Source organism: Helianthus annuus, chromosome 17, assembly GCF_002127325.2.
Source record: "Helianthus annuus cultivar XRQ/B chromosome 17, HanXRQr2.0-SUNRISE, whole genome shotgun sequence".
Classification (NCBI taxonomy): Eukaryota; Viridiplantae; Streptophyta; class Magnoliopsida; order Asterales; family Asteraceae; genus Helianthus; species Helianthus annuus.
Genome location: NC_035449.2, coordinates 192488456 through 192503539, shown reverse-complemented (window position 1 = coordinate 192503539; position 15084 = coordinate 192488456). Strand labels below are relative to the sequence as shown.

The 15084-nt window shown below is 35.8% G+C and overlaps 2 protein-coding genes across 2 annotated transcripts; one reads left to right on the top strand and one right to left on the bottom strand.

The window, feature by feature from the left end:
• Positions 1–2285: 2285 nt before the first annotated feature.
• LOC118488944 (protein FAR1-RELATED SEQUENCE 5-like) lies at positions 2286–5522 on the bottom strand. The gene is made up of 4 exons (XM_035986391.1): positions 5237–5522; positions 3144–3930; positions 2793–3023; positions 2286–2448 (listed from the first exon to the last, which is right to left on the bottom strand). The coding sequence occupies exons 1-4, from the start codon at positions 5520–5522 to the stop codon at positions 2286–2288; spliced, it is 1467 nt and encodes a 488-aa protein (XP_035842284.1).
• A 6090-nt stretch (positions 5523–11612) lies between these two features.
• LOC118488980 lies at positions 11613–14594 on the top strand. The gene is made up of 3 exons (XM_035986463.1): positions 11613–12635; positions 12713–13766; positions 13848–14594. The coding sequence occupies exons 2-3, from the start codon at positions 13316–13318 to the stop codon at positions 13910–13912; spliced, it is 516 nt and encodes a 171-aa protein (XP_035842356.1). The 5' UTR covers positions 11613–12635; positions 12713–13315; the 3' UTR covers positions 13913–14594.
• The last annotated feature ends 490 nt before the right edge of the window (positions 14595–15084 follow it).

Below are 15084 nucleotides of genomic sequence, written 5' to 3'. Positions count from 1 at the left end.
GTATGGCTTGTAGTTTAAGGCGGGAATTTTAATGGCGTTTTACTCATGAGTTTGGCGTTTTGTATTAGAGCAGTAAAAAAACCCTTTTACCCTTAATGAAGCGCGTCTACGTAATAAAATTGATGTTATTTACGAAAACGCCACCGCGCCATTCTAATCAATAGATTGTTTTGATCCAACGGATGAGGGGCGTTCTCACCGTTTTCACACTTTTAGGCGTTTTCCCTAAATCCTGCCCCTATATATATACATATATATATACATATAGGGTCAGAATTTAGAGAAAACGGTGAAAAGTGTGAGAACGGAGAGAACGATTATGGATCATCAGAACAAAACAATCTATGGACTAGATGGCGCGGTGGCGTTTTCGTAAATAACATCATTTTATTAAGTGGACACCTTCATTAAGGGTAAAAAAGTCTTTTGACTTCTCTACACAAAACGCTAAACTCATGAATAAAACGCCATTAAATTCCCGCCTTAACATACATAGCACACATCATCCTAATCTAAAAGCCATTAGATATAAAACACCAAACTTTGTTTTTAACCGATAAAACTGAATAAACAGTAACTAAAACGACGAAACTTAATTACTAGCATTTATTATAATAAAATCGCGCCTAAAATACGCGCCAAAAACTTTCTATATAAACAACCTCTCAGACCTTCTAATAATCACACCAAACCCAAAACGCCATATTTTCCTATATATCATTCATATTAGAAACGCCAAAAAACCCAAATATCAAAGAATCCAATCGACGTTTCTTTGAGATACACTATCTTCTCAGAAAACTTTCGCTTAATGTGATGGGTAAAATCCTTATGTGGGGATATTGTCCATCTCATTGAGTAAAATCTTATTGAGTCTATCCTTAATATAAACGCCAAAACATACAAAAACCACAAAATTGCAAAAAACGACATTTCTTGGAGATTCAGTTTTGTTCTCAATAAAGTTTAGCTTAATGGGGTGGACAACATTGTTAGACATCTTTCTTGACTGAGGATTAACAATGTTGTCCATCTCATTCAGCAAAACATTATTGAGTTTAGCATGACCAAAATTAGAGGGTTATGGTAGTTTTATTTAGTGGCGTTGTTTTTTTTTGGCGTTTGATTTGCTTGTTTGATCTTATATTGTTTGTTATGTAACTTCGAAGTAACATGTTATGAACAAATAGGTAGAAAAAAAAGATGGAAAAAATGATATATAAGAGATGTAAACCGCCAAACTGAAATCTGTGTGTGTTTTGTAAGAATGAAAAATACAAAACGCCAAACTACTCTTCACTGGCTCTCGAAGACCTTGTCGATCTTCTTTTAATAACGGCCTGTTTGCATCTCGATGCGTAGTGTCCATAGCCTTTGCAGTTCTGACACTGTCTTTCTTTGGCCCCGAGTTTCGACTTTGATTTCTTTTTCTCGATTGCTATCTCCTGTTTAGATTTCAGGCGTTTCCGAGATCCAGAACCTTTGGATTCTTATCGGATTTTGTTGTTTTTATATTGACCGGTTATCTCCGCAAATCTATCCCTAGTACTAGCGGGGGGAGAAACAATCTGCATATCTTGAAGCTTCTTCATATAAGATTGAACATGATCCTTGTATAAGGATAGCTCCTCTTTATTAACCGATAAACGGTTCAAAGCATACTTCGTTGAAAAAATAATCTCTCGCATCATACTTTGCACATCGGGATCAAGCTTGGTCATATATTCACGACTAATTGAGTATTCGGGAGAGCAGTTTGGGGAAGCCTCTTTGCGCCATCTATTCAAAATGTATTGTTTTGGAAATTCCCTAATGTCCAAACTTCTCAAAACATAGAATATATGTCTACATAGCAAACCAAACTGCTCAAAACGCCTTAAATGAGTAACTGTATGTGCAATCAGACTTACGGTACATTACCTGAAAAACGCCAAAAACAATATCTCTATAATGCCATACAGAGAATGTTTGTCTAAAAAAACACAACTGGATATGATAAGCCATGTACAGAAAAAGCCAAATAAAAACAAAACATCATTGTTTACCTCAAATAAGGAGGTACAAGGCTGCTGGAAATCATTTATGTAAAACTTAACAAACCCATCGGGCTGATCTTCGTAACGTTGATTTATGCAATCCGCATTTCTGATTAGCTCAACTTGAACGTCACAAAAAATATTTTTTGTGTATATGTCAGCAGCTTGGCCTTCCAACACTTGGTAATTACTCTTCAACTGGGGCCGTTTGTGTCGAGATTCAAGATCATTTTTACGGTGCGTGTGACGCTATGCTTCTATTGCAGTTTCATAATGAGTCATGAACTCAACAAGAGTAGCTTTTGAATTGCACACTTGACCAAAAAAATGATTCTCACTCTCCGTCCTCGATATCGTTCGCATAAGGCCCGACAGCTCTTCCATTCTATAGTATGCAGGGATCCAAGATTCCCTGAGTGCAAAAATATCAGATAGCCAGTCATTATCTGCTAAATTGAACTCTCCGATAACCACTTCCCATTCTTATTCAAACTCTTCAGGTGTAAGAATATCCGTCCACAGAACACCACAAATACGTTCTTTGAAATTGGTGGAATTGCATAACCTAATACCAACCTATGTATAAACATGAAAACGCCATGCAAAAAAACATATATATTACACAAAGACAAAAATTAATTAAAAACCAGTAACAGGGTACAGAATGCCATATATTTTAAAACGCATTATATCCTAAAACGCCAAAGGTAAAAAATAAGCATATCAACATGCAGAGAAAGTTTATGCATCACATGCCACATGCATAACCGATGCCTCGTGTCAACAAATAATGCAGAAATAGCTTTCTTCATTGCTGGATCTTGGTCAGTGACAACAACTTTTGGTTGAGAACCAACAACTTTTAGAAAAACTCTCAACAACCAAATATACGTATCAGCAATTTCCGACGCCAATAATGCAACACCAAATGTAACATTGCAGTGATCATTGTCTATACCAGTGAACGGTACAAACACCATAGCGTATCTGCATATGAAAAAGCCATTAGAACTGAAACAATAATAAAACGCCATTGCATGTAAACTCATAAAACGCCAAAAGAACAGAAGAAGTTGAATTATAAAATATTACTTGTTGGAACGATACGTGGCGTCAAACGAAATCACATCACCAAACACGTGGTAATTACGTTTGGCTTGATCGTCACACCAAAAAAGTCCCTTCAAACGATTGTCTTCATCTGTGAAGTAATCGTACGAAAAATTAGGCTGGGCTGTTTTTTTTTCATCCAAATGTCTCACAACCATCTCGGCGTCGTATTCCCCTATAAACAAGTTAATTTGCCTCTTGTAGTTCTTAAATTCAACTTTACTTGCACTGACGTCTTCAAAACCGCCAAAACAAGTCTTCATAACATTAAACGCCTTAACTGGACCCAAATTCAACTTAGACATGTTGTGTATAACATGCTTCGGGAGCTGAGTGAGGTGTCGTTCAGTTGGAAGAAAATGCTTATCAGGGCGTTCAACAAGATCATGGTTGTGCTCCTCGACAAACTTATAGACCTTCCATGATCCAACCTCAAAAATTACACATAACAGTGCACCACAATCAGTCCTCTTTGAAAAGTTGGATCGCACTAAACGTTCCTTTTGATTGGGGTCCAACGTATCAACCTTCTTGTCCTTATATACCCTAGCTCTCATACACATGTAATACTTAATATGTTTTTCACCTTTGGCGTTTATCTTTGCAGTCTCGTTCCTGACTAAAAAACCACAAGCCTTGGCATACGTAACATACATTGAATAACAATCATCGAGGCTTGTAAATATCATGTCCATTTGGGGCTTTATTTCTTTACTAACGTCAGGAATGATAAATGGTAATCCAGTTTTGGGGCAAAACCTTTCACTTGAGGAAGCAACTTTGTCTGAGAAAACACAGTGTGGAACAAAAAATTCAGAAAAACGCCATTAAAAATAGAAAATGTCTGGTAATAACATTATAGATTAAAACACCATTAATTGAAAACGCCAAAATACGCACACCATAACTTTATTGATTAACAAAAACAATGAATTAACAATACTAATGCAACATGATAATGAAAACGCCGTTAGATGAATAATTAAAAACAATTAACAACATGAATAACTAACAAAAATAACATGATAATGAAAACGCCATAGTTAACAAAACTGATGTTTACACAAATTAACAATTAGTAATAACTGATGTTTACAAATACTATTAATAATATTCAAAACTAATCAGGTGTAAAACGCCAATGATCGTAAAAACATAAGAAATATACTGGATCCCAAGCGGCAATTAAAATTAATAACGAAAACTCCAATTATCAGTTCTTACTAATTGTTTAACTATCAACTAAAACGCCCGAATAAATTGGATACATGAACAACGCCATTGAAAACATACAACACATTATGAAATATTAATTTGAAAAAAAAACAACGAAACAAGCATAAAAGAACAAAATGTCATATCTGTTGCATGATTTGCTTGAACAAAAAGATGAAACGTTATCGAATTTTACTTTGTCGAACAGAATCCACGTTAGACGCTATAGATCTGAGAAAGTTTGGAAAGGAGGTAACAGCTAACACGAAATCTTTGGAGTTTTAATTTGAAACATATTTATAACGCGAATAAGGAGGGAACGTATAAAAGGACAATTGTACCCCTGCATATCAATTAGCGCCCCCTACCATGTGTTGGGCCAGGATCCGTTCTCACACTTTAGGGCGTTTTCTCCTGATCCTGTACCTATACATACATATATATATATGCATATATATAGAGGACAGTTAACGTACAAAGTGGCTTATCGTACATTGCGTGCGCGATAACCCCCGCCGTCAGATCTTCATCCCTAAGCGATTTCAACATGCGACTTTATTTTTTACATGCAGTTTTTGATGAAACGAACAACATGAGAAATTGTTACAAAAACCCAACATGCGAATTCATCAATTTTACCAACTTGCGAATTCATCATATTTACCAACATGTTTTTTATAACATGCGATTTCACAATCGCGTATGAGGGTACGATAAGCCCTATTGTACGTTACACATTTTCTTTATCTATATATATATATATATATATATATATATATATATATATATAATTATACATGGGTCAATTATAGTGCTGGTCAATAAGTATATATATTGATTTGTCTGAGGAACTTCTTTCCAAGAACCTAATTTACCTGACAAGCAATGCATGATAGCGTGAAATAGATACTTCAGACCAGCAGAGCAATGCTTTTTCTCATAAGTGGCATATTTTGTTGAACCATAATATCCCTGCTCAATAAATTCCACATCCATCACAAGTTTTAAGAATTTGTCATCATCACCAGTATCTCTAAGTTGGAGTTTGATTGTTAGAATCTCAGAGGTGATGACAATTTCTTTCTTTCCCACAATAGCAACAATGGCCAACACTTTGCCTTTATCATCTTGAGATAGGCGTGCAATGGCCCAAAACTCCATAAGAGTTGTTTATAGAGTGGTGGGTTAACAATTAATGCATGATGGAAAAGGTATTTCAGAATAAGGTCAATGATTTAGTGATGTTGGGGATGATCATCTTCTTTGGTAAGATAAGGAAGTAGGTTATGAGTAGAACGGAAAACAAGGTTGGCCATGATTAATTGAGGGGAATGATGAGATCTCAAAGAGTAAAATTGGAAGTTAAGGTTTGCAATTGATCAATAGATGATTTTGAGTGTGGTGTAAGTGACCCATATTCATAGGATTTGTGTCTTGGTCACAGAAAACTACTAGATTTTAGGAAACAACTACAATGTTCCAACAGTCTAGAATGAAATGAAGAAAAGAAATAGTTTCCCTTTTATCTTATGTTAATTTTCTATTTTCATCTTTTTAATTGTGAAAAAGACTTCTCAGCGGAATGATTTTGGAATCCATGTCTGATAACTTGCGGGCTTGATTTCATTAGGACTTGACTGATCACTTTGATCATTGTTTTGACTCATGGACAACTTTTGTACGATCCTCATCAGTTTTCTTTTTGTTTCTCTACCGGTGCCTTTATTTTAGCACTTTGATCAGACCTTCTTGGCTTGTACTGAAGTTGCCTTGCAGCGCAGTTGGCATTCTTCATCCCGATGAGGGCTTTAGCCCTGGCTTAAACCCGGGTTCGAGTCTGAGGGACACCGGTGCCCAGCTTCGACTGGGTAATTTCACCGTCAGGCAGCGATTCGATAAGCTAGCTTGGGAGGGGGATCCCCTCCGCGGTCAGGGGTACCGTGCATCTACTCTTTTTTTCTTGGCTTGTACCGATGAGGGGTATAAAAGTAATTATTTTTATAAAACAGTTTAGAAATCGATCAAAATAGTAATAATAAACACATCAATTCAATACACAACTGGATTTTGGATATGATTGTTGAATGATGTAATTATATTCAATTCTCTCTCTTACTTCTTATGTTTTTTTTCTCTCAAAGTCAGTGGATATTCAATTATAAGAGTTACATTTGCATCACGTGTATTGTTCTATTTATAAAAGGAGAGAACTGTTGGTGACGTCACCATAAAATCGACTCTAAACAACCTCTTAAATAAAGTAACTGCCAGTAGTTTGCAAAACTGTTGGACAGTTAGGAAACACACATTGAAACTAATGTAAATACAAGGAAAACAACTAGGATTCCAAAACTGCTGAAAGAATTACAACACCTTTAGAATCCAGTATTTCTGGTCATCTGTGTTGAGCTGTCTGGTCTTTGGCCTTCAACTTTGACTTGTTAACTGAGCTGTTGACTTATTGACCAACACTCTATCATTCCCACTAGCGTGCAGTGTTGTAAAAGTCGGATTAGGCGGCCGATTAATCGGCGCCTAGGCGGTAATCGGTGAGCCGTCGCCTAAAAAGTTGCAAATCGGTTAAAAAATCGGTCCCGGTCAAAGACGGTCAAAATCGGACCTAGTCGTAGAAAATCGGACTAATCGAACCCAGAAATTTATACTCGCTTAACTCGAATTTTTGAGCCGAACCATGGTTTTAAAGGTTTATACTTCATAATTTGTAACCCTAATTAACTCCGTAGTCAAAGATTCTAAAGAAACTTACCTGACTCATTGTCGCAGCACACCTCCATCCATCGCCGACGACGGCAACCTTAGTCTTCTTCTCCGACGACCTTAATTTGTTATTCAATCATTATTTAGATGAAGGGAATATGGGGATTGGGGCTTGTGTTTTGTTTTTGTATCTGATGAAGAAGAAGAGATGGAGAGCAGGAAACGGCGTATAATGAAAGTTTTGATGATTAGGGTTATTTAATTTTGGGTATTTTAACATATAACCCCCTCCATCTTTATTAGATTATATTTAATCCTTATACTTGTGAATTTATATATGAAAAATATAAAATTAATGGTATATGTATATAAATTCATAAAATTATACATATAAAGTCCATTCTGATTAATCCCGATTAATCCTTAGACGGTACCTCACCGCCCAACTAACGCCTAGCGCTTTCTACAACATTGCTAGCGTGTGTGTATATATATATTAACTAGGTTATAACCCCGTGTAATACACGGGTAGAATGAATGAATTTTATATACTAAATAATAAAACAATATATGTTTAAAAACCTCCTTTATTGCACGGGTTGAATAAATATAATTTTATATATTAAATAATAAAAAGTTGTATCTATAAGAACCATATTGTACGGGTTGAATAAATGTAATATTGTTTACCAAATAATAAAATAATACATCTTTAAAAAACATCATTTATTACACGGGTTTAATAAATGTAATTTTCTATATTGAATATAAAAAATATGTATCCTTAAAAACCCGGTGTATGGTACGAATTGAATAAATCTAATTTTATATATCAAATAATAAAAAATTATATATTAAAAAACCTCATGTATTACACGGGTCGAATAAATGTAATTTTGTATAATAAATAATAAAAAAAGGTATATATTTAAAAAACCACGTGTATTACACGGGTTTAATAAATCTAAAATTATATATCTATAATAAAAAAGTCATATCTTTCAATATACAGATGGATAATACTCGATACGTGATAGTTAATATCAAGAGTAAATTACGATTTTGGCCTCTGTGGTTATATCACTTTTACCTTTTAGCCAAACAATGAATTTTTTAATATCTGAGTCCCCGACATTTTTTTTCTAACCTTTTTGGCCCCTAACACTAACCCATCCATTTACTTTTAGGGGCCAAAAGGGGTAGAAAAAAAGATGTTGGGGTCCAAAAGGGTTAGAAAAAAAAACGTTGAGGGCTCAGATGTTAATAAATTCTTTTTTTGAGCTAAAAGGGTAAAAGTGATATAATCACAGGGGCCAAAATCGTAATTAACTCTAATATCAAATTAGATAGCTAAGTTTGAATTTGAAGTAAATGGATAAATATAAAAGTAATAATTAAACTAAATAATATTTAGTAGGAGAATTATCTATAATTAATTAAAAGATATTAAATTAAAATAATAATTATCTATAAGATATGGCTTAATATGATGACAAGTGTCCTCAAAATGTCTTTTATTGTAGTTGTTAGATTTATTTATTAATTAAAAACCAATTAATTAATAACTTGAAGCTGTTGTCGTACCTACTTTCCTTATTTTATAATCAAGTATTTGCCAAAAGATCACACCCTGGAATTCCAAAGTTCATGTTACATAGCATCAGTTATCAGGTATTGTCTAAAGGGTAAATAAAAGTATCATAAAGAGAATTATAATTTATTAATTATGATTAGTATATTATTTAATTTATCTAAGTGTAATGGGTTAGTCCTAAGAATTTGGTTCAACGGTTAATTGGTATGCTCTCCTCAGTGGAGACGCAAGTTCGATTCCCGTTTTAGCCATTTTCGATGTAGGCGAAGGGACGAATTGGGATTTTAATCCCGGGTTTAAATCTGACCGGGGCGAGGGTTTATGGATTTCATCCGGTTCCCATGCATAGGGGGCAAGATCTCATGACGGTCAAGGAATTAACCTTTGAAATAGCCTCGTGTAGAGTAAGTTTACACGTGAGATTTTTTACCGTTTAAAAGAAATATAATGGGTTAGATTTGTTAGACCCTGACACGTGCATTACTCAAATTTTAAGAATTAAAATATTATTTTGGTTTAAACATTATAGATTTTTTTTTTCTAAGAATAAACAAACTTGTAAAGAATCAATCAACCTACCAAAACCCCAAAAGAAAACGAGTCCGACGTGCACTCACAATTATATTAATACTTCCTAGAGTTTGACAATTGACACTAGTTCATCCAATTATTCACTTACACGTGAATAAAGGTTTTTGGTTTATTATACAATCCAACTTGATCATATGTTTATGACACGCATGTGTTTTTATACTTTTATTAATTAACGTAAATACATGCTTAAATGAAAAGAGAATGTTATATCAAGACATGTTAGCACCTAAGTTTGAGTTTAGAAAAATAAGTACCAACATTACACGTTAATAAGCTTAGATCATCAAGAGGGTGTCCACACAAGTCGGCAACGAATCCAATTCTATCACCATGTCCACATCCCATTCATAAACCTGCATCCATCACTAATGAAGCAATCTTTATCACCTTAACAAACGAGACTATGAGAGTACTTATCACCAACTGCAAGGTGCCTTCCATAAGTTCTAACTCCTAAAAGATCACCCGAACCTTCAAAAATTGTAGTTGCATGTAGGCTAGAGTTATAACTCCTTTAAATGTTTAACTAATCTTGTCTAAGATTATTTAAACTCAAACAAATTTGTACTAAGCTATTAGAATAATTTATTTAAGTTGGATTAAGTGTCTTCTTTAATATGTGAGCGGGAGACAAAATGTTTTTCTTTGAAGGTTTGAGCGTCTTTTTTTTTTAATATTTTTATAAATACAACTGACTGATAACATGCGTGAGTGAGTGATATACTTGTATACATACATATTTCCGGTATCATATTCCTTACACTTCGATTGGTTTTCATTACAAATTCATGTGGAAATGGTATTTATTTGTTTATTTGATGAATTTGTGGGAATCAGCGAAGAAACGAGCAAATTGGAAGCAAAAAGCGGAGTTAAAATAAAGAATTGGTGAAAAGGGAAAATTGAAAAGAGAAGAATAAAATATGTCAAGAATGGCCATCGTGGACCGTGAAGGAAAGTGGTTGCGTTCCGGGGCGACTTGTCGAGACCAAAAATTAGGGTTTGCTTATTTAAGCCGTTTTGACGGAGTTTTTACCCACCTTTTGATACGATACGATTATTTTTGATGTATCTAAAGGTTTTGGAGCAGAATGTAAGGTTTAGAGGTTTTGGGTCGAACAATTGAAGTGCTTTTTGGTTGATATTTCCTTGTTTTCTGATTTTATTCGATCCTCAATCCATTCCAAAACCTGTTTCAATCATCTTTTCTACGTTTTATAGATTTGATTTGTTTGTAATCATGATTAGTAGCTAAGCATCTTGAACTACCTAGGTTTTGTAATAAATACTTTAAATTATTGGACCATAACGAGTAGCTAAACTTCTTGAACTACCCTGGTGTGTTTTTCACATGCCTCATTTCGCGCCCATAAGTAACCTAATTAACCTTTTGGACCATGGATGAAATGTAGGACCCCTAACTCAGGAACCTCACCAGTTGGATCATAAAACCATTAAATAATCCTTAAACTGGTAATTTAATAACAATGGCAACGAAAGTCATCAAATAGTTAACATAAAGTCTTAAAACAAAACATCAAATAACACAGATAATAAACTAGGGTCGCTAGGATGCCAGTCTTTCACTCTTATGGGTAGCCTTTAGTCCATTCCAAGGGCGACACTTAAACATCGACTTTCTTTTTACCTGACACACAGGCTAAAAAATTCAGCCACGCTGAGCGAGTCCTAGTTTTTTTTTAAAAAAAAAAAACGAGGGAATGGAAGTTTTTGAGAGCTTTAAAACTTTAACATCAATCAAGTACGTCAGCTAGGAAACATCAATAAACAAATATAATCACGTAAACTTCTTCGTTAACTGCTAGGACTTGCCGAACAGGCTTACACCGGTATATCCATGATTTGGGCCAAACAAAAGGGACCATCCACGTAAATTAGTTTTGACTAAAAAGAAGATATTATTTACAAGTTCAAACCATCCATCCTATTATGAACAATTTAACATATTTACAACTTTATTACAACCTACTAATTCATTTGATCTGTTTAGATAGACGAATTATACATATTGCGTCTAAATTACATAGTTTTAAGCATGGGTTAGAGTTTGATGATTGATATGTAAATACATATAAGTCATGTTCGGATGTATTATTTCTAAACTTGCCTGGTCGGTACCACGGTCATTCTAAATTTAATATCTTACAATGTTTCTTTTGGTCACATGATATTATTTTATTTTATTATATATATAATTTGTGAAGGCCTTAATGCCAGTTGACTTTAATGGTTTTGAAATATGACCACAAGACTATTTTAATTTACACATCATTGGTCCCTTAGATTTAATCACTAACACCTTTGGTCCCTTTGGTTTAAACTACACATGTGAAACCTGCTGATCTCCGGCCAGTGCTCCACCACCTAAAAATCACCAATGTCGGTGCTATAGTGCAATGACGCAAATGACCGTATTGCCCTTCATCTAAAAAGAAAAGTATAATATTGCCCTTCCTTAGGATCCAAGTGGCAGCCATGAACCAAAAACGATAGGAGTGCACAACCGACGAGGTGTTTTCGGGTGATAAGTTTGGTGACGACGGGAGAGAGATCAAGCGACAGAAGACGGTGGTTGCTATATTCTCCACTATCTATAACTACATGACAGATCAGGGTTTGAAAATATTTTGACATCGGCACATCGCGTCATCGTTTAATTGCCGTCAAAATCCCAAGATCCAACAAAATAGGTGACATGCAGTTAACGGAAACACTACCCGTCATCGTCCAACTTATCGTCATCGTCCTAGGTTGTCGGAGACCATGGTGATACCTTTTCCGCCTCCCGATCTGTTCACCACCTTTAGAAATGGGGAGTCAACCGTAACTTACCACTCCAGCCTGAGAGACATGGCGGTTGGAAATACATGAAACCCTAATGTACGTATGAGTGAAATTGTGATAAGGAGAAGTGGAGAAAGTGTTTTTAGGTTTGTACGCTTGGATATATGCGTTGTATTCACTTTAGTGTTATACATTTTGATTATTTTTAGTAAACCTCAATTTACAACCTTGTGGTTCAGGGGAAAATCAATTCAGGTCACCTTAAGAAACTTCTTGCTGTCTATAACCTCCACATTTGAAAAGCATTACATAATACAACCTTTTGTGAGTTGACTGTTACCATGAAGGGTATTTTTGTAATCTTGGCACAAAGCCGTATTCTAATTGTATACAACCCCTAACCCCCCAATCTTTTATCGACCTTGTGGTTGACCAAAATTCGCTCCAAGTAAAGTTGTTACGGATTGAACACTGAATTGAAGTTGTTAATGTTGATCGATGCCTGGTGGGATGGTGGGGGGTTAGTGATGATGCAAAATACTTTGACCCATATTCCATTTACCGTAAGTTCTATAGTTAGATTACTTTGTTCATGCATGTTAGCTAAATTCCTAATATTTCTTTATGATTTTGGTGGCAGTTGATGAGCCCACGTTTTTCTCTATGAAAATCTTCCATGGAGGTGAGTTCTCTACATATCCAGATAGGTCATACATAGGTGGTAGAACACACTTCTTTGACAGTATTGACAGGGGCGGACCCATGTTGATGGTAAGATGGGTGGGCACACCCCTTGAAAAAAATAATAATGTCTTTTTAGGCAAAAATCCCTATCACAACCCTTGAAAATATGGTCGAACCCCTCGTTCACACCCCTAGAAAGTAATTTCGAGGTCCGCTACTAAGTGTTGATGTGGAATATTTTGGTATTGGTGTGTTGAAGGAAATAGTAAAGCAACTGGGATATCCTTGTGATATAGTATTTTATTGTCATTAGACTATGGGGTATGGGGCTTGGGTTGGGGCGTGGCCCTTGGGGCTTGGGTTTCAAGCCGGGCGTGGGGCGGTCTGGCCAAGCTGACATGGCGGGCTCTCACTGGACAAACCAAACTAGCCGTTGGCCAACAGCTATCTTAAAAAAAATTATTTTTTTACTATAAAACTCACATTTTTCTTCCATTTTTACCACATTCAACCACATCTTCTCTAATCATCTTCAATTCTCCTTCTATAAAACGAAAAAATGCATCCTCATAACCGTGCTTATGACCCGAGCAACCCGTTTGCATTCCAAGAAAATAATCCTAGCCCACCACCCAATCGTCCAATGCCTTGTCCATTTTTCATACACTCTTCTATGCCCGTTGAAGCGAGTTATGCATCGTATATCGGGAATCGTGTGTTTACTAACTTCCCACACACCGACGATTCGATACCTACCCCATTTACACAATCGCCCATCAACCTTTCACCAACCTCCATCGACCTCTTACAAAACGAAACCGTCCCCGAAACTCAACCACCCAACGATGGTCCTTCCGCATCGAAACCCATCAAAAAGAGAAGCTATAAGAAAAAAACCGAGGCGGATAAAGCACTCGAAACCGTCAAACGAAAACAACTAAAATGGACCGTTCCTGAAGAACTTGCATTAGCGAGGGGTTGGTTTCAACAATCTCAACATGCAACTTTAGGTATTCTTAAACTTTGTTTTTATTAATGGTTATTTTTTATATAACTTTGTAATATATTAAATTTTGTTTTTATTAAAATAGGAAATTCTCAACATCGAACCCATTTGTGGGAAGCGGTTAGTAGAGTATTCCATCAAGAATTGTGAAGGGAGACTTATCGTGAAACCGATAGCTTATCCTCGAAGTGAAGCGAGATTAGCGAGGAACTTACAAAATATAGTGGGTTTTTAAATAAAGCAAAGCAAAACCCAAAAAGTGGTGAAAACGAAGCCGACATTGTGACGAATGCATTGGTTCAATTCAAATCAAATGTGGGACCGACTTCCGTTTCATGCATTGTTGGGAGATTTGTAAGTTCCATCCAAAGTGGGCGAATATCCAAAGTGGTAGCGAAAGTAACACATCTTCCAAAAGGTCAAGGGCCTCATCCCAAGCCCAATCTGATGCACGGGATCAAGAGTTTGAGGACCTTTTGGATGATTCGCCAAGCCCAAACCGGCCTGAGTATGGAAGAGATGCCGCAAAAAGGCGTGTTCAAAAATCAAGATCCGGTACGGCATCGCCTTCAGCTGGGAGTTCGGGCTCGCGTAGGGGAATATACAGCGATCAGTTGGATGACATTGCATGCAAGTTAGATACATTCAACGTCTTCCAACAACAAAGAGCAGAACAACGAAAGAGCAAAGAAGCTAGAGATGCCGCTAGAGATGCCCTGAAACAAAGACGGGATGATTTGAAAATTCTATCCCAGCCGATTGATCACTTACAGGGTGACAAGTTGCAACTAGTCTTGGAGATGAGAGAAGAGATAAAAAACAAATATAAACGTTAAGAATTTTTTTTATGTAATTTTTTTATTTAAAAATATTAAAAAAATTAATTTTGTTGTTTTAAAACAAACAGCTCAGCGGGTCAGCCCAGCGAAGCCCACCAAACCCACGTCCCAAACCGCCGCCCCACCATACCGTGTTGAATGTGGGTCGCCTCATATCTGCCCTCCAAGCCACATATCAACTAATGCCCCAACCCAAACCTAACCCAAGCCCCACCATACCCCACGGTCTTATAAAGTTTCTAGTTAGTTTTATAAATATATTTTTAGTTAATTACTTTATGTAGATTGAAATTATACACATATATACAAGTGTCCACTAACTATATTTAATATTCAAAATTAGATATGGGTCACATGTCTATAGTTGGCTTTAGGCATGGTGCCAACTTTCAAAAACAGTGTATAACTAAAAGACAATGATTAGGAGTATTTAGTTTTAGTTTTTAAAATTAGTTTTCAAAATTATTTTGATACAAATTTGAT